This window comes from Raphanus sativus, unplaced genomic scaffold (genome assembly GCF_000801105.2).
Source record: "Raphanus sativus cultivar WK10039 unplaced genomic scaffold, ASM80110v3 Scaffold0236, whole genome shotgun sequence".
In the NCBI taxonomy this organism is placed as follows: domain Eukaryota; kingdom Viridiplantae; phylum Streptophyta; class Magnoliopsida; order Brassicales; family Brassicaceae; genus Raphanus; species Raphanus sativus.
Window position 1 is genome coordinate 30,361 of NW_026615556.1, and position 20,314 is coordinate 50,674.

The 20,314-nt window shown below is 49.1% G+C and overlaps 2 protein-coding genes across 2 annotated transcripts; both read left to right on the plus strand.

Moving 5' to 3' along the window:
- Window positions 1-277: 277 nt before the first annotated feature.
- On the plus strand, window positions 278-1,414 carry LOC130501630 (uncharacterized). The gene has a single exon (XM_056996471.1). It carries the CDS (start codon window positions 278-280, stop codon window positions 1,412-1,414), a length of 1,137 nt encoding a protein of 378 aa, XP_056852451.1.
- A 17,534-nt stretch (window positions 1,415-18,948) lies between these two features.
- Window positions 18,949-19,491, plus strand: LOC130501631 (uncharacterized). The gene has a single exon (XM_056996472.1). It carries the CDS (start codon window positions 18,949-18,951, stop codon window positions 19,489-19,491), a length of 543 nt encoding a protein of 180 aa, XP_056852452.1.
- Window positions 19,492-20,314: the final 823 nt, after the last annotated feature.

A 20,314-nucleotide genomic window follows, 5' to 3' on the forward strand; every position in this document is an offset into this window, starting at 1 on the left:
GGATCAACCCTAACCGGTCCTGCCCTCCAATGGTATATCATCCTCCCCACGGGATCCATAGCATCGTTCGCCAGCAGCCGCCATCTGGAGAAGAGATCAGATGACCTCTACGAGATCCAACAATACAGAAACGAGTCCCTACGCTCCTACATAGCTCGTTTCAACCAGGAGAAGGTCTCCCGAATGCAATGCCGATACAGCAGTCTCAGCCTTCAAGAAGGGTCTCCTTCCGGAAGGAGAACTCTACAAAGAACTAACGAAGTACAGATGCGGAGACATGGCGGATGTGCTATCCCGCGCCTGGGCCCAAGTAAGGTGGGAAGAAGACGTCGTGAGCAGGGCCAAGGTCTCCTCCAAATACGATCAGAAGTCCTCCAGGCCTTCGAAGGACGAGCGTGAGGAAACCATCCGACCCCGACCTTCCCGAGAATCCACCAACCAGAGCAGGGGCAGATACCAGCATCGCCCTCTACCTCGATCCAAAGGAATGATGGTTTCTACTTGGCCCAGCATCTCCCACCTCGCGATATCCAAACCAGAGCTCATCAGAGTCTTGAGACAGATGGGCCCACAGGTTAAGTGGCCACCTAAAATGAGGTCCCCTGATGCTACCCGGAACCCTAAAAGATGGTGTGGGTTCCACAGCGATCACGGTCACACCACTGAAGACTGTATAGCCTTGAGGCTGGAAGTGGCCGAGCTTCTTAAGAAAGGTTACTTAAGGGAGTTCCTCTCGGACAAAGCAAAGGATCTCCTCAACAGAGAGGGTCCCGCTCTCCCCAACGACGCTGTCCCTGCATTACCTCCGCCACAAGAACGAGTGATCCACGTCATCTCGGGAGGATCAGAAGTAAGCGGAATCAGCAGCGCCGCAGCCAAAAGGAGTACTCGTAATGCTAGGAATGGTCAAGAGACCGAGGTTCCCAAGCACCCACTCTTGGAGACGGATGAGATCAGTTTTACTGCGAGGGAGCAGGAACGGGTCCTTGCTCCCCATCATGACGCCCTCGTCATTTCGCTAGTTATAGCCAATTGCTTGGTTAAGCGGATACTGGTGGACAACGGCAGCTCCAGCAACATCATCTTCCATTCGGCCTATATGGACTTAGGGCTAGACCCTAAGACACTAACCAGGAAAGCGACCCCGCTCGTGGGATTCAGCGGAGAGGTGAAGCAAACCGAAGGAGAAGTCCTTCTCCCAGTCTACACCGAGGGGATAAATCAGACCACCAAGTTCTTGGTCGTCGACTGTCCGTCATCTTACAACGTGATACTAGGGAGACCCTGGATCCACGACATGGGAGCCGTGCCATCAACCCTTCACCAATTAGTGAAATTTCCTACTCCCTGGGGCGTGAAGGTCATCAGAGGGGATCAAGAGAATTCCAGATCCTGCTACCAAACTACCTTGTAGGGAAAGACCCAAGCCTTATAGCAATTACAGAAGCGACCTCTAGTTCCTCACGCCGAAGAACCCGAGGTTGAAGACATGGATGAGATCCCCCTGGTAGAAGGAAACCCGGAACGGAACCTCAAGATAGGCTCCAAACTACCGAAAGATTTGAGGCGAAGATTGATCGACTTCCTGAGATCCAACTCCGATTGCTTTGCGTGGTCCCACGAAGACATGCCCGGAATCGACCCCGATGTCATCATGCACCAGCTCCAAGTGAATCCCGAGCATCCTCCGGTCAGACAAAAGAGAAGGAAGTTTGCTCCCGAAAGGGATGAAATCAATAACGAAGAGGTAAAGAACCTGCTCGACGCAGGATTCATAAGAGAGGTACAGTATCCCGACTGGCTCGCCAATGTGGTGGTTGTGAAAAAGAAAAACGGAAAATCGAGAGTCTGCATCGATTTCACGGACCTCAACAAGTCCTGCCCAAAGGATCCATTCCCCTTACCTCATATAGACAAGCTAGTCGATGCTACTGCTGGGCACCAACTAATGAGCTTCATGGACGCCTTCTCAGGATACAACCAAATCCTAATGCATCCCGACGATCAAGAGAAGACGTCCTTCATGACCTCCAGGGGCATCTACTGCTATAAATTCATGCCGTTTGGTTTGAAGAACGCTGGATCCACCTACCAGAGACTAGTCAACACGATGTTTGCCGATCAGATAGGCCAGACCATGGAAGTCTACATCGACGACATGCTGGTAAAATCCCTAGATTCGGAAGATCATATCTCACATCTTCAGCAAGCATTCGCCACCTTGAGGAAATACAATATGAAGCTCAACCCTTCTAAGTGCTCATTCGGAGTAAGCTCTGGAAAGTTTATGGGATACATAGTCACCCACAGGGGCATAGAAGCAAATCCGGAGCAGATAAGGGCCATCCAGGCGATTCCTCCCCCACGGAACGTCAAGGAGGTTCAAAAGCTGACAGGGAGAATGGCAGCCCTCAGCAGGTTCATCTCTAGGCTTTCCGACAAATCCCACGCCTTCTTTGAAACATTAAAGAACCCCAAGGACTTTAAGTGGATAGAGAAGTGCGAAGCCGCGCTATCCGACCTCAAGACCTACCTCACTACTCCACCGCTCCTATCTAAGCCCTTGGAAGGAGAAACCTTGTTGCTTTACCTAGCTGTGTCCGAGCACGCAGTTAGCGCGGTCCTCGTAAGAGAGGAAGAGAGGAGGCAGCACCCCATATACTACGTTAGCAAATCCATGCTAGACGCAGAAACTCGCTACAGCCAACTGGAGAAATTAGCCCTCGCCCTGGTGGTCGCGGCCCGGAAGCTACGCCCCTACTTCCAGTCCCATCAAGTCGTGGTGGTCACTTCATTCCCCATCAAAGCGGTCCTTCATAAACCCGAGGTATCAGGACGGTTTGGCGAAATGGGCCGTAGAGTTGGGAGAGTATGATGTGATCTTTAGCCCAGCCGTCGCTATCAAATCTCAGGTCTTAGCCGATTTCGTGGCTGAATTCTCTCCCTCTATGCTTCCAGACACGGATCTAGAAGCTACACTCCAGGGAAAAGAAGCAGAGAAAGGTCAATGGACCCCATACGTGGACAGTTCCAGCAACGTAAGAGGTGCAGGAGTAGGACTGGTTCTAACCTCCCCTACAGGAGATTCGGCTTCGAGGGCTGTACGTTGCAACTTCAAAGCAACAAACAATGGGCAGAATACGAGGCTTTGATAGCAGGTCAAGCGTTAGCTAGAGAAATGGGAGTAAAAGACATCCAGGTCTTCAGTGACTCGCAGCTCATCATCAGCCAAGTTCAAGGGGATTACCAAGCCAAGGACCCGAGTATGATCAGATACATGTCGGTGGCCAAGCGTCTCCTAGACCAATTCACAAGCTGCAAGCTTACTCAGATACCTAGAGAACAAAATTCCCAAGCCGACGCTCTAGCAAACCTAGGTTCCGCATTGGAAACTAAGGAACATATGAGTATTCCCTTGTTGGTCTTACAATGGCCAGCAACCCAGAAAGAGGCAGAACCAGAAGAAGTGGCGGTAGTAGACGAAGGAGAAACCTGGATGACCCCTATCACCAACTATCTGAGAAACGATGTCCTACCTGAAAACCGAGAGGAGAGCCGGAAGATCAAGAGACAAGCAGCCAGGTACTGCATTTCGGAGGGAAAGCTATATAGAAGGTCCTTCTCAGGGCCCTATCTACGATGCCTATCTCCTACAGAAGCCGTACGAATATTGGAAGAACTCCACGATGGGGAGTGCGGTTCACATTCCAGCGGGCGAAGCCTGGTTCTCAGGGCAAGGAGGGCCGGTTACTATTGGCCTACTATGGCGAAGGATTCCCTTAAACAGGCTAAAACCTGCAACCAATGCCAGAAACACGCCCCAATCTCCAACTTACCACCAGAGAACCTGAAATCCCTAAGCTCCCCTTGGCCCTTTCGCAAGTGGGGCATGGACATCGTGGGGAAATTCCCAATGGCGCCGGGGCAAAAGGCCTTCCTCCTAGTAATGACCGACTACTTCACGAAGTGGGTAGAAGCCAAAGCCTTGGCGAAAATCACGGACCTCTAGATCAGCAGATTCATCTGGACGAACATAATAACCCGCTTCGGAGCACCTCAGGAGATTGTCACAGACAATGGACCCCAATTTACCAGCAAAGACTTCCAAGACTTCTGCAAAGATTGGGATATCAAACTCTCGTATTCAGCACCAAGACACCCCCAGTCGAACGGACAAGCAGAGTCAACCAACAAAACGGTGGTGAACATGCTCAAAAAGCGCTTGGAGAAGGCTCATGGGCGATAGGCAGAAGAGTTACATGGAGTCCTCTGGGCCTATCGGACAACTCCGAAGACAGCCACCCAAGAAACCCCTTTCTCACTCGTCAATGGCACCGAGTCAGCAATACCAACCGAGGTGCATGTTAAGACCACAATCTCCAACATCCTAACTCCCAAGGAGAACGATGAGATGATGTACCTAAGCCTAGACCTCCTAGACGAGAAAAGAGAAGCAGCTCGCCTGAGGAACACATCGTACCAAATGAAGGTAGCCAAGAGTTACAACAAGAAGGTGAGATCCAGAACCTTCCAAGAAGGAGACTGGGTCCTAAGGCGAGTCTGTAATCACACAAAAGACAAATCAGCCGGAAAACTCGCCCCCGGATGGGAGGGGCCCTACCAGGTAATAGGCGTGCAAGGGGCAGGAGCCTATAAGCTGCAAGACAGCATAGGCACGGTCCAACCCAACTGCTGGAACGCCTTGCACCTCAAACTATATCATTTCTAAAAGCAAGATCTTCGGATCAAGCTCTATATATAATATTATATATTTAAGTATTTTGGGTTTTCTACTCCTATGTATAACGAGAACGTCTTCGGACTAGGCTTATAAAATACATTTGGTTTCGACTAAAGGGAGTTAAGGGAACACCAATATACTTAAAGGGGCATATTAGCTGGATCGAGACCTTCGGGACCTCAGATCTTAGCTAGCCCCCTAACTGGTGAGGCTACTCACCATAGGTGCAGACAGATATGGAAGGGGTCTGATCAGCCCTGAGCCGATGTCTGCGCGATAGGGCCCCGCGTAAAGGCCTATAGCCAAGAGTTATGCGGGGACCACGTATTAGTGCCATTCAAACCCTCGTGAAAAACGCTATAAGCTAAACGCACGCTGGGGGCATGACGTACACAGCCAAGTACTGTAATCAGATTCTGGCGGCTTATATGCAGGGAGCAAAGTGCAAATAACTGGTTAAGCACAAACAATTTAATACCTATCAAGACGTGGAAGGTAGGGTGTCTGGGTTGACAGAACCTTGCGGGGAGACCCACCCCAGACCACAGTAAGTCTGAGAGTGACCTTTCTGCAGAGAGGTAGAGTGCACCATTGAGATTTTCGAGAATGGCCTATTCCCACGGGTAGCACAGTGCGACTTCTCAATTTAGATCGAGAGTGGCTCGCCTCCGAGCAGCAGAGAGCGATCAAAAAGACTCCCCAAAAGCATAGAAGTCCAGAGACCTTCGGGTCCAAAGACCCGCGTGTCCAAAGACCTTCGGGTCCAAAGACCTTCGGGTCCAAAGACCTTCGGGTCCAAAGACCTTCGGGTCCAAAGACCTTCGGGTCCAAAGACCTTCGGGTCTAAAGACATTTGGGTCCAAAGACCTTCGGGTCCAAAGACCCTCGTGTCCAAAGACCTTCGGGTCCAAAGACCCTCGTGTCCAAAGACCTTCGGGTCCAAAGACCTTCGGGTCCAAAGACCCTCGTGTCCAAAGACCTTCGGGTCCAAAGACCTTCGGGTCCAAAGACCCTCGTGTCCAAAGACCTTCGGGTCCAAAGACCCTCGTGTCCAAAGACCTTCGGGTCCAAAGACCTTCGGGTCCAAAGACCCTCGTGTCCAAAGACCTTCGGGTCCAAAGACCCTCGGGTCCAAAGACCCTCGGGTCCAAAGACCTTCGGGTCCAAAGACCTTCGGGTCCAAAGACCCTCGTGTCCAAAAATGATAGAACCAAAATAAGGATCACTCTTTCGGTATGGTTGATATGAACTCCGAAGAGAACTGATGGATCGAGGGGTGACACTAAGGGTTGCGGAATAGCCCAAAGATACTACCAGAGATTCGAAGGTTGCCGGATGTGACGCACCGGTCCAACACAACGAAGTGGCTCGCTTGGAGATAACCTCACCAAGTGAAATATGGATGTTCTAAACAAAGAACAATGAGATAAAACTCAAAAGAGAAGTAAGAAAAATCGATGTGATTTTTATTCATGGGATCCTCACATATTTATAAGGTTTGTGAGTCAAAGATACATAAAGAAATATGTGGGGAAAGACAACATTGAAAATAGAAATGATGAAAACAAGACATAGGAAATATAAAATTGACCAAGACTAGTCAAAGTTCGGAAATTGAGGGAGACTTGGCGAGATTCATTGACTGTCCAGGTTCATGGAGTGTCCAGGTTGTTGCAGTGATGATCAGGTCGTGCACACCATGTTGGGAAGGATATGGACACACGCGGGACGATCCACACATGTCTGAATTCGCGAGAACTGAACATCACCTGATTTGTACATGGCATAACTCCCTCATCTGAACTTTGTTTGATCTGATTCTTCTTCGAGGAGTTCCATAATTGATTTGAGCACATTCTCCAAGTGGTTTCACGCGAAGAAACATCATGGTTTAGAAGATATGATTCGAACAATGAACGTATGTCTGTGTTGCTTCTCGGGTGGTTTGATGGTCGAACCAGCTCGGAAGATCGAACCAACTTGCTCAGCTCGTCCGGGTGAGTATTAGTCCATCTCAGCTCGTCCATGATAGTGTCAGTCCAGCTCACTTGAGTATTCAGCTCATCCAAGATTGTATAGATGATAAGGGAATTGGCATAATCTGATGAGAAAACCTCGGCTAGGTCTAGCTGGTTGACAAGGTCGCCATCTTGGACCGTGTCCATGAACCAAGTAGGACGGTGCTTGTCATGTCCCTGATCCTGGATATGATCCTTAGGATCGACCATGGTGCAAGGAGACGCACCAGTCAGCTCATGTGACCTAAACACAAGGGTATCATGGCCTGGAAGTAAGGTTAAGGGCATCAGGAAGCTAAGATATAGCTAAACCAAGATGGAGACAAGTATAAAGGAGCTGTACAAAGTGTATGGCAGCTGGGCGATGCAGTGAGCAAGCTCGACCAGCTAGATGAAGTGTGGTGCAGCTTAGTGTAGCTCACTGAAGAGTGTGTCAGCTCCCTGAGCTGGATGAACTAGCTCACTCAGCTGGGTCAGCTGGGGATCAGCTCAACTCAGCTAGACTGAGTGTTCAAGTCTTGGGCAGTTGGGCCAGGTCCGGACAGTGGTCGGACCATGTGGACCACCCGGGTGTGCCGATGAGCCGGTGGGCACTTGTGGTTGAACCAGGAGCTTGGGCAACCAGCTAAGGCTTGTGTGTGACATGTCTAGGAGCAGTTAGGCATGTCAAGGACGTCTGGTAACTGCCATAGGCGAACAGGTGTAATCTGGACCATTGATTAAATCAATGGACAGAATTAATACCGAAAAGGTGCAACCTTTAGAAAGGTAACTGCCCATTCTTCTATATATATCAGGCAAGTCCGTGCCTTTGCAGGCACGCCAGGGCTTCATTCTTCTTCCTGAAACACAAAGAAAAACAGAGAAAAACAGAGAGATGGTCGGATTACACAATCCAAGACCAAGAGAGGCTTGAAGGCAGCAAAGAGGCAGTTTTGATGGCAATCAAGAGGGGAGTTGAGAACGACCCTCTGGTGTGTTTTGGTTGATGTTTGCCACGCCATGGGCTTCCTCTACATCCATACTACACATTCAAATAGCCAGGAGAGAAGATGGAGGGCCGGAATGCATTTCCAATGGTGGAGACAGCCTTGAAGGCAATGGTGTGTAGAAAGGTAGTTTCATGGGTACTGAAGTGGGAAGTGATGCACGACCCTTGGGTGGTGTTTGATCATGGATGAACACACCCTAGGCTTCCTCTGTGTCTTAGGGACATACGCAAATGGTCAGAAGAGAATGGAGAAGGCCGGACTCCACTCCCAAAGGCCAAGACAGCCTTGAAGGTGGATGAAGTGCAGAAACTGTTTTCATGGAAGTTCCATGAGATGGATGATGGGTGCGACCCATGATTGGTTCTTATCAATACTGGAGGTATATGATAAGACTTGATAGAGGTGTGCAATGGAGGAGCATGGCCAGACAGGATACAGGAAGCACAAGATCTAGTAAGATCAAGTATAAGGTAACATGTACATATGATTACTTTGTGGTTTATGTTGGTGTCTCTTGAGGTGCATATGAGGCCAAGTATGGAACGCCCTTGGAGACCATATATTGTGATGTATTGTAGGGATACAGGACCCTGGAGAAAGGGGCGGATCATAGTTGAACTAATTCATCCATATGGGATGGTAATTAGATGCTATACAGCAACTAGTGATTCACGGTGGTTCATGAGTGAACCTGATCCATGGTTTTGCATTACCAATGGCTTCAGGCCGTGGCAATGAGGTAATGGAATCATATGGTATGATAGGTATCAACCTTGGGTTGGTACAGGATTGGCTGAGAGCCATGAAGAAGAGCAAGACTGACCAGGTTCATTGGGACATGGTTCCATGGCCGGTTAGGTATGTGTGAAGACTCATCAGTTCTGATTCATGTGGGGTGGTTGGTTGATTGACTCAGGAACTGGTGGGCATTATTTATCCTATTCTATGTTGATCAGACGTGGAGGTACTGAACCATGGAGTGGCCGGTTCAGAGAAATCTCTCCATGGCCTTGGTTGGGCAGGTAAGTGGAGATCTGATAGTTCCTGAGGGAATTGTTAGGATCCGACTTCAAATATCTCTTAAAGGGTATTTATCATGAATTATCATGGTGAGAGATTAGTTTTATCTCATTGATTTAGAGGTGGTCAGTTATGGCCATATGGGCTGTTCATGGGCGAGATCAGTATGATCGAGGCCAGTTCTGAGAAATCTGACTTGACCATTCTCTTAGTTATGAATTATCTTGATTTATCATGAATTTTAATTAGTTTTTGGAGCATGTTTGCTTGAGGTTGATTTTGCAGCTGAAGACTTCCCAAAGGTACTTGGTTTGTGGGGATGGTTGGTTGAATGACTAAGTACCTAAGGGGAGAGTTTATACAGGTATAATGAGGAGTTGGACGAGTGGATGGGAGCTAGGCAAAGCTACCTCGCAGCTCGATCAGCTGGAATAGAGTTGGGAACCTCAAGTGAAGTGGTTCAGTTCAGCTAGCTGAATGAGCTAGCTAGACAGCTAAGGCAGCTGAGACAAAGAGCTATCAAGCTCCGTGGATGTGGCAAAGGTATGATCTAGCAATATTGCATAGATCTAGATAGAATGGTTAGGGGAATGGAACCTCAGTGATTGTATGACTTGGATTAGGTTCAGGATCAACCTTGGAGCTGGTAGTAGTTGTGTCTACTGATCATGGCTGAGGTGATTCGACCTGACAAGTATTAGATTGGTTTTAGACCAATGGTTGATAGATAATATTCCGCTGTGCATAAGTTGAAAGGATCAAAGCTAGGGAATGACTAAGGTAGTCTGGAGCTAAGGTCTATGATAGACTTCGCCCTTAGGCGAAAATATAGATAAAGATTGAAAAAATTGAGTGGTTCGGTCAGGGTATGGACTGAGCGACGTGAGGCATCGACCGCGGCCTAGCCGGCCGGGTTTGGGTCTTACAAGTTGGTATCAGAGCCAGGTTGATTCTAGGATCGTTGGGTTGTGGTTGTTCACCCATGCATCCGGACAAGTAGATGCTGATGTGATTAGTCCACCAGTTTTATTGTTGACTCAGCTGGAGGAAGTTAACAATGAAGCTGGATTGACTGTATGTCAGCTCAACCCTACTGAGGTTCTAGTGGGGGGAGAGCTGAGCTGCAGCTGGAAGGGGAAGTTGAATCCTCTTATGATGTGAACCGGGCTGATCCAAACAATTGTTACAAACAATGAGAGGACTAACCGGTTGATTGGGCAGCTGTTTTGGCAGCTAATGATCAAGCTGGGCCAGTAGCTGAGGTGGTCTAGATTGATCCACCAGCTAGGGCAGCTTGGTTAGTGGACTACCTGAGGGTGCTGGAGCATATAGCTCAGATGAGAACTAAGTATTTCTCAGGTAGTATGGATCCTTTTGAGGCAGATGAGTGGAGGTTCTGATTGGGTTGTAACTTCAGCTCAACTCACTGCTCCAAGGTAGTATGTTCCAAACCAAAATTATTTCTTGAAACTGAGACGACCATGGAACCTTACTAGGTGAGCCAAGAGGGAGCTGAGGCAAGAGAGGGTATCATGCTTGTGAACGGGAAAGTTCCAAGGTGAACCGGCCTGGCCAAGATGCATTCTCCAAGGGCAAGATCCTGAAACAGAAGGTTGGTTGATCTAGTTATCTGGAAATAATAGACGGATTGGACGTATCGATGCAATGCAAGATCTTTTATGGATGACCTGGACCAGGGAAGTAACATGAACCTGAGAGTGGCTTAGGTTGAAAGAAACGTGCAGCACTCTTTGGGGGTAAGTGTTATCCTTGGTGGCCGTTCAAAACAAGTGAGCATTTGCGAGGTTCAAGTTGGTTTAAGGGAGCTGCTACATGGCTAGTATACGAGTGGCTTGGGATCAGATGGATCATCTGGGACTCAGTATAGGCCAAGGTAGGATTCCTTAGATCAATTTGAATGGATTGGGTATATGATCTTAAGTGGCTTAGTATGATGGGGATTGAGGTATATTATAAACACTCTTGTGAATGGTATGGGACATTCACAGAAGTGTGACACTTTGGAGAATGGTATGGGACATTTTCCAAATGTGTGATCAAACCGATGTCTTACTCATCTAGGTACTTAATGATCAGTGGTGTGGAGACACATGTACTTTCTGATACTGGAGCTACACATAGGTTTGTGAGTCCAGGATTGATCGGAAAGGGTTTGTTCCAGATGGGAACATGGGATTGTCTGGTTAGAGACATCCTGGTATTGATCACAGACAGGGTAATGCATGCGGATCTGATTGTTGATCACAGACAGGGTAATGCCTGCGGATCTGATTGTAGTCCCCCTTAAGAATCACGAGGTGATCATAGGCATGGACTGGCTTGGCAAGAATCGGGCCACCTTGGACTGTCATCATGAGAGGATGCAGTTTGAGAGTGGGTGTGGACCCCCGATCAAGTACCAAGGTATTAATCCGGCCTCTGGATGCTTAGTGTTATCAGCAGTCCGTGCAGAAAGGATGCTTGAGCGGGGTTGTTGAGCCTAGTTGGCCACAACCAGCACTAAGGAGGTCGTAGGGGTTGGTGGCCCGGACGGGATACCGCTGGTCAGTGAGTTCGAGGATGTGTTTCGGGCGCTACAGGGCATTCCCCCTGATAGGGCTGACCCGTTCATAGTAGAATTGGAACCAGGGACGGCCCCAATGTCAAAGAACCCATACTGCATGGCTCCTGCCGAGATGGCCGAGCTGAAGTCGACTAAGTCCAGTAAAGGACGAGGGTCGCAGCACAACCAAGTCGGAGATTGACCTAGGGTTGGAATGAAGTCGACCAAGTCCAGTGAGGGACGAGAGTCGCAGGACAACCAAGTCGGAGATTGACCTATGGTTGGAATGAAACGGTGGAGTCCCGGAGTGGACAGGACCGGAATGTGATCGAGTTCTTTAAAGACTTGACTGATACATCGAGTGTCTTGGAGATTGGGTAAATCTACTAAGACTCGAGTATGCAGTAAGTTCTTAAGGACTAAAAAATGATCTAGTCAGGGACTAGGCTCAGAGAATAATTGACTTGGTGTATACTAGACTGCAACTTGGAAAGTTGAGTTCAGTGACACAAGTCTGTTATGGTGTGATATGTAAAAGGCGAAGACCACTTGGTTTGGAATCAAGTGAGTTCCGTCCAAGTTGGGGAGACTTGTTCATACATTGATCAAAAAGGTGATCAGTGAAAAGGAACAAGGATGATGATGCAAAAGAGTTCGGTGGAACCTTTGGCATCAAGCAAGATGACAGCACCACTGGATTCGAGGACGAATCCATTCTAAGTGGGGGAGACTTGTCATGTCCCTGATCCTGGATATGATCCTTAGGATCGACCATGGTGCAAGGAGACGCACCAGTCAGCTCATGTGACCTAAACACAAGGGTATCATGGCCTGGAAGTAAGGTTAAGGGCATCAGGAAGCTAAGATATAGCTAAACCAAGATGGAGACAAGTATAAAGGAGCTGTACAAAGTGTATGGCAGCTGGGCGATGCAGTGAGCAAGCTCGACCAGCTAGATGAAGTGTGGTGCAGCTCAGTGTAGCTCACTGAAGAGTGTGTCAGCTCCCTGAGCTGGATGAACTAGCTCACTCAGCTGGGTCAGCTGGGGATCAGCTCAACTCAGCTAGACTGAGTGTTCAAGTCTTGGGCAGTTGGGCCAGGTCCGGACAGTGGTCGGACCATGTGGACCACCCGGGTGTGCCGATGAGCCGGTGGGCACTTGTGGTTGAACCAGGAGCTTGGGCAACCAGCTAAGGCTTGTGTGTGACATGTCTAGGAGCAGTTAGGCATGTCAAGGACGTCTGGTAACTGCCATAGGCGAACAGGTGTGATCTGGACCATTGATTAAATCAATGGATAGAATTAATACCGAAAAGGTGCAACCTTTAGAAAGGTAACTGCCCATTCTTCTATATATATCAGGCAAGTCCGTGCCTTTGCAGGCACGCCAGGGCTTCATTCTTCTTCCTGAAACACAAAGAAAAACAGAGAAAAACAGAGAGATGGTCGGATTACACAATCCAAGACCAAGAGAGGCTTGAAGGCAGCAAAGAGGCAGTTTTGATGGCAATCAAGAGGGGAGTTGAGAACGACCCTCTGGTGTGTTTTGATTATGGTTTGCCACGCCATAGGCTTCCTCTACATCCTTACTACACATCCAAATAGCCAGGGAAGAAGGGAGATGACCGGATTCACTCTCAAAGTCCAAGAGCAGCCTTAAGGGCAGTGGTGTGTAGAAAGCCAGTTTCATGGCCACTGAAGTGAGAAGTGAGGGACGACCCTTGGGTGGTGTTTGATCATGGATGAACACACCCTAGGCTTCCTCTGTGTCTTAGGGACACACGCAAATGGTCAGAAGAGAATGGAGAAGGCCGGACTCCACTCCCAAAGGCCAAGACAGCCTTGAAGGTGGATGAAGTGCAGAAACTGTTTTCATGGAAGTTCCATGAGATGGATGATGGGTGCGACCCATGATTGGTTCTTATCAATACTGGAGGTATATGATAAGACTTGATAGAGGTGTGCAATGGAGGAGCATGGCCAGACAGGATACAGGAAGCACAAGATCTAGTAAGATCAAGTATAAGGTAACATGTACATATGATTACTTTGTGGTTTATGTTGGTGTCTCTTGAGGTGCATATGAGGCCAAGTATGGAACGCCCTTGGAGACCATATATTGTGATGTATTGTAGGGATACAGGACCCTGGAGAAAGGGGCGGATCATAGTTGAACTAATTCATCCATATGGGATGGTAATTAGATGCTATACAGCAACTAGTGATTCATGGTGGTTCATGAGTGAACCTGATCCATGGTTTTGCATTACCAATGGCTTCAGGCCGTGGCAATGAGGTAATGGAATCATATGGTATGATAGGTATCAACCTTGGGTTGGTACAAGATTGGCTGAGAGCCATGAAGAAGAGCAAGACTGACCAGGTTCATTGGGACATGGTTCCATGGCCGGTTAGGTATGTGTGAAGACTCATCAGTTCTGATTCATGTGGGGTGGTTGGTTGATTGACTCAGGAACTGGTGGGCATTATTAATCCTATTCTATGTTGATCAGACGTGGAGGTACTGAACCATGGAGTGGCCGGTTCAGAGAAATCTCTCCATGGCCTTGGTTGGGCAGGTAAGTGGAGATCTGATAGTTCCTGAGGGAATTGTTAGGATCCGACTTCAAATATCTCTTAATGGGTATTTATCATGAATTATCATGGTGAGAGATTAGTTTTATCTCATTGATTTAGAGGTGGTCAGTTATGGCCATATGGGCTGTTCATGGGCGAGATCAGTATGATCGAGGCCAGTTCTGAGAAATCTGACTTGACCATTCTCTTAGTTATGAATTATCATGATTTATCATGAATTTTAATTAGTTTTTGGAGCATGTTTGCTTGAGGTTGATTTTGCAGCTGAAGACTTCCCAAAGGTACTTGGTTTGTGGGGATGGTTGGTTGAATGACTAAGTACCTAAGGGGAGAGTTTATACAGGTATAATGAGGAGTTGGACGAGTGAATGGGGAGCTAGGCAAAGCTATCAGCTGGAATAGAGTTGGGAACCTCAAGTGAAGTGGTTCAGTTCAGCTAGCTGAATGAGCTAGCTAGACAGCTAAGGCAGCTGAGACAAGAGTTAGCAATTCTATCGGTAAACGGAGTTCCACGAGTCTCCTCGATTAGGCTCCCGATTTCGGGAGCTGAGCTCGTTGCTTTGTGAACCTGAGCTCCCAGTTTCTGGAGAGCTGCGTGGGTTCGCTCCATGTATCTGCGAATCGCGTCAGGTCCCTCGATGGGAAGGATATTTGGGTCATTATGAGGCACTCGGCGCGCAGGTTCCTGGTGGAATCTAGATCGATCTTTTTCCCAGCTAGCTGGCGAAACAGGTCGTTCATTCGTCCTTAGGTTCCGAGCGAGATTAGTGCGGAGAGCTGCAGGATCAGCATCCGTTCTTTGAAATCCGTCGGTATTTGGGGCTGAGACCCTAGTTTGAAACACCGAAGCTGTTAATCTGCCCCCGGACGGAATGTTGGTTCCTGCTCCAGACCCCGAAGGAGGTGGCGGCGGAGGCAAACGTGTGCTCCCAGCGGTGTTTCGATCGGGCATGGAGCTAGTTGTCGCTACGTTGCTCCCCATGGTGCTGATGATTGGTGGGACAAACGCAGGAGCTGTCCCAGCGCGCGGCGTTTGGAAAGCAGGTTCGTGCCCTTCAGCACCAGGGCTATCGGGGGAGAAGTTCAGGCGCTCTCGAGGGAAAGAGGGGTCAGCTAACCGCTCATGGAATGTGACTCCTCTTCCCTGATGGACAGACGGTTGGGTTGTTACGGATTGAGATCTGGTTATCTCTTCGAACTGTTGCTGCCGTTCGGCTAATTGTTGCATCGTTCGCTCGGTTTCCTGAGCTTTATCCACTAGTTGGAGCATCATCTGTCGGATCTCAGAAAGCTGAGCTTCCGTTTGGTTCGGAGCGGATTGATGCGTTGGGTTATTGAGGGCTGAGGACCCAGTGTTGGTCCCACCCGAGGCTCTAGGGTTGTTTGCCCCCGGAGCAGTGCGATTCGGTGAGCTATTGCTCTGGTTCGATTGATCAGGGTTAGACGGGTTTGTTCCATCGATTGGATTCATCCTTAAGTTTTGGAGAAAGGGATTCGATTATTTGTCCCCACAGACGGCGCCAATTGTGAGAGACAAGGTTTCACTTCTTAGATTTAGGTTAGGTCTGTTGGGGAAAAATATCCAAGGCTAGAGTTTTCTCCAGCCTCCGAAGGGGCCTCGACTTCCGGGCCCTCGTTTGGAAAGGACCCAAGGTCCCTCCTCGACTTAAAGAACCCATCTCTACCAGGTGGCACCAGGGCCCGACCTCCATTTGACAAGTACCCAGGGTCCAGTCCCTGTATCGAGGAACCAAGGCCCAGCCCATGCCGTAAGGACCAAGGAACCAATCCTCCGCATGAATATGGAAGTTTCCCAAATCAAGGGGAAACTAATATATTCCTGAATATTACAGAAGCCGCCCAAGATTGACCGACTTACATCAACTATAAAAGGGGAACCCAAACCCTATAACAAGGGATCGACATTTTGGGCTTAGAGATTATAGAGTTAGGCTAGAAAACTAGGGTTTATACACCCAATACGTTGTAACGCCAAACACACTCAATAATACATCTCTTTGCCTCGATTTCTGTTCTTAAAACATATACAAACTCGTATCCATTCATTAGTCTTCCAGTGTTCCGTAGTACTAAAACGACCCTACACAAAAATATCACAACAGTTTGGCGCTAGAAGGAGGGAGTAACTCAACTACGTGACGATGGCATCGGAAGACGAGTCCAATCAAGCCAATCTGACCCGAAGGAGAAGGAGCTTCTGAGCCGATTCGAAACCCTTCAGAGTCAAATTACCGACCTTCACAAGGCTCAGGAAACCGCACCTGCAGGTCTGGAACTCGTCCAGGAAGTTCAAAACCTAAAAGATCAACTTGGAGAACACTCCAAGCAACTCCAGCAAAGCGCCGAGAAGCTAGACGCCATGGAAGCCGAGAACATCGCTCTCAGACGAGAAAACCGATCCCTCGGGGCAGTAGGGAACAAACGAAAACGGTTCAGAACAGAAGTTCGACCTATGGCTTCGCTCAACACCCCGCACGACGACGAGGAAACGCCTCAGCAGCCCGGAGACGAACCCGACGGTCAAGAAAACATTCGAGACATAACCCGAGAAGAAGAAGAAGACGAATCCGATACAGAGGACGAAGAATACTCACCTGATCATCCCGAGATCTCGGATCCAGCTTTAGCCGCTTACCTAGAGAAGGTGGTATCCGAAAAATTCGGCACCATCCAATCCATGGTGGAAAGGCTCCCCGGAGTAGCTCCCCCCATCCGTAGAAGTGATCCAAGGTCGTACTCCGACACGCCTTTCGTGAAGGAGATTGCTTCGATCGAGATGCCTCGAAAGTTCTCTTTTCCGAGCATCAAGATGTACGATGGAACATGAGATCCTGACAACCACATCGCCCAGTACAAGCAACGCATGGTAGCCGTGGCTATTCCGAAAGACGCAAGGGAAGCCACCATGTGCAAGGGCTTCGGGTCAACTCTAACCGGTCCTGCCCTCCAATGGTACATCTGTTGGGGAAAAATATCCAAGGCTAGAGTTTTCTCCAGCCTCCGAAGGGGCCTCGACTTCCGGGCCCTTGTTTGGAAAGGACCCAGGGTCCCTCCTCGACTTAAAGAACCCATCTCTACCAGGTGGCACCAGGGCCCGACCTCCATTTGACAAGTACCCAGGGTCCAGTCCCTGTATCGAGGAACCAAGGCCCCAACCCTTGCCGTAAGGACCAAGGAACCAATCCTCCGCATGAATATGGAAGTTTCCCAAATCAAGGGGAAACTAATATATTCCTGAATATTACAGAAGCCGCCCAAGATTGACCGACTTACATCAACTATAAAAGGGGAACCCAAACCCTAGAACAAGGGATCGACACTTTGGGGCTTAGAGATTATAGAGTTAGGCTAGAAAACTAGGGTTTATACACCCAATACGTTGTAACGCCAAACACACTCAATAATACATCTCTTTGCCTCGATTTCTGTTCTTAAAACATATACAAACTCGTATCCATTCATTAGTCTTCCAGTGTTCCGTAGTACTAAAACGACCCTACACAAAAATATCACAACAGTTTGGCGCTAGAAGGAGGGGAGTAACTCAACTGCGTGACGATGGCATCGGAAGACGAGTCCAATCAAGCCAATCTGACCCCGAAGGAGAAGGAGCTTCTGAGCCGATTCGAACCCTTCAGAGTCAAATTACCGACCTTCACAAGGCTCAGGAAACCGCACCTGCAGGTCTGGAACTCGTCCAGGAAGTTCAATACCTAAAAGATCAACTTGGAGAACACTCCAAGCAACTCCAGCAAAGCGCCGAGAAGCTAGACGCCATGGAAGCCGAGAACATCGCTATCAGACGAGAAAACCGATCCCTCGGGGCAGTAGGGAACAAACAAAAAAGGTTCAGAACCAAAGTTCGACCTATGGCTTCGCTCAACACCCCGCACGACGACGAGGAAACGCCTCAGCAGCCCGGAGACGAACCTGACGGTCAAGAAAACATTCAAGACATAACCCGAGAAGAAGAAGAAGACGAATCCGATACCGAGGACGAAGAATACTCACCTGATCATCCTGAGATCTCGGATCCAGCTTTAGCCGCTTACCTAGAGAAGGTGGTATCCGAAAAATTCGGCACCATCCAATCCATGGTGGAAAGGCTCCCCGGAGTAGCTCCCCCCATCCGTAGAAGTGATCCAAGGTCGTACTCCGACACGCCTTTCGTGAATGAGATTGCTTCGATCGAGATGCCTCGAAAGTTCTCTTTTCCGAGCATCAAGATGTACAAAGGAACAGGAGATCCTGACAACCACATCGCCCAGTACAAGCAACGCATGGTAGCCGTGGCTATTCCGAAAGACGCAAGCGAAGCCACCATGTGCAAGGGCTTCGGGTCAACTCTAACCGGTCCCTGCCTCCAATGGTACATCAACCTCCCCACGGGTCAATAGAATCCTTCGCCGCCCTCAGCGACAAGTTCGTGGAACAGTTCGCTAGTAGCCGCCACCTGGAGAAGAGATCAGATGACCTCTACGAGATCCAACAATACAGAAACGAATCCCTACGCTCCTACATAGCTCGTTTCAATCAAGAGAAGGTCTCCATACCCGAGTGTAAGCCGATACAGCAATCTCGGCCTTCAAGAAGGGCCTACTCCCGGAGGGAGAGCTCTACAAGGAATTAACCAAGTACAGATGCGGAGACATGGCGGATGTACTATCCCGTGCCTGGGCCCAAGTAAGGTGGGAAGAAGACGTCGTGAGCAGGGCCAAGGTTTCCTCAAGTACGATCAGAAGTCCTCCAAATCATCGAAGACGAGCGTGAAGAAACCATCCGATCCCGACCTTCCCGGAATCCACTAATCAGAGCAGGGGCAGATACCAACATCGCCCATTACCTCGGTCCGAAGGAATGATGGTTTCAACTTGCCCAGCATCTCCCACCTAGCGATATCCAAACCGGAGCTCATTGGAGTCTTGAGGCAGATGGGCCCACAAGTCAAGTGGCCACCTAAATGAGGTCCCCTGACGCTACCCGGAACCCTAAAAGATGGTGTGGATTCCACAACGATCACGGCCATACACGGAAGACTGCGTAGCCTTAAGGTTGGAAGTAGCCGAGCTCCTCAAGAAGGGTTACCTAAGGGAGTTCCTCTCGGATAAGGCCAAGGATCTCCTTAACAGAGAAGGCCCCGCTCTCCCCAATGAAGCGGTTCCTGCGCTACCTACACCGCAAGAACGAGTGATCCACGTCATCTCCGGAGGATCAGAAGTAAGCGGGATCAGCAGCGCCGCAGCCAAACGAAGTACTCGCAATGCTAGAAACGGTCGAGAGACTGACATTCCCAAGCGCCCACTCTTGGGAACGGATGAAATCAGCTTTACTGCGAGGAAGCAGGAACAAGTCCTTGCTCCCCATCATGACGCCCTCGTTATCTCGCTTGTTATAGCCAACTGCCTGGTTAAACGAATATTGGTAGACAATGGCAGCTCCAGCAACATTATCTTCCACTCGGCCTATATGGATTTAGGGCTAGACCCTAAAACGTTAACCAGGAAAGCGGTCCGCTCGTGGGATTTAGCGGAGAGGTGAAGCAAACCGAGGGAGAAGTCCTTCTCCCAGTCTACACCGAGGGAATAACCAAACCACCAAGTTCTGGTCGTCGACTGTCCGTCGTCTTACAACGTAATACTAGGGAGGCCCTGGATCCATGACATGGGAGCCGTACCATCAACCCTCCATTTGGTAAAATTTCCTACCCCCTGGGGCGTGAAGGTCATTAGAGGGGATCAAGAAAATTCTAGGTCCTGCTATCAAACTACCCTGAAGGGAGGACCCAAGCTTTATAGCAATTACAGAAGCAGCCTCTCGTTCCTCATGCCGAAGAACCCGAGGTTGAAGACATGGACGAAGTCCCCCTGATAGAAGGAAACCCGGAGCGGAACCTCAAGATAGGCTCCAAGCTGCCTAAGGATCTGAGACGGAGGCTGATCGATTTCCTAAGATCTAACTCCGATTGCTTCGCATGGTCCCACGAAGACATGCCCGGAATCGACCCCAGCGTCATCATGCAACAGCTCCAAGTGAATCCCGAGCATCCTCCTGTTAGACAAAAGAGAAGGAAGTTCGCTCCCGAAAGGGATGAAATCATTAACGAAGAGGTCAAGAACCTGCTCGACGCAGGGTTCAATAAGAGAAGTGCAATATCCCGACTGGCTCGCCAATGTGGTGGTTGTGAAAAAGAAAAATGGAAAATGGAGGGTCTGCATCGATTTCACGGACTAACAAGTCCTGCCCAAAGGATCCATTCCCCTTGCCTCATATAGACAAGCTAGTGGATGCCCCGCTGGGCACCAACTAATGAGCTCCATGGACGCCTTCTCGGGATACAACCAAATCCTGATGCATCCCGACG

What these genes read in the sequence shown, in the direction of transcription:
- LOC130501631 (XM_056996472.1), top strand. Translation starts at nt 18,949, where the DNA reads ATGGTGTGGATTCCACAACGATCACGGCCATACACGGAAGACTGCGTA.
- LOC130501630 (XM_056996471.1), top strand. Translation starts at nt 278, where the DNA reads ATGGCGGATGTGCTATCCCGCGCCTGGGCCCAAGTAAGGTGGGAAGAA.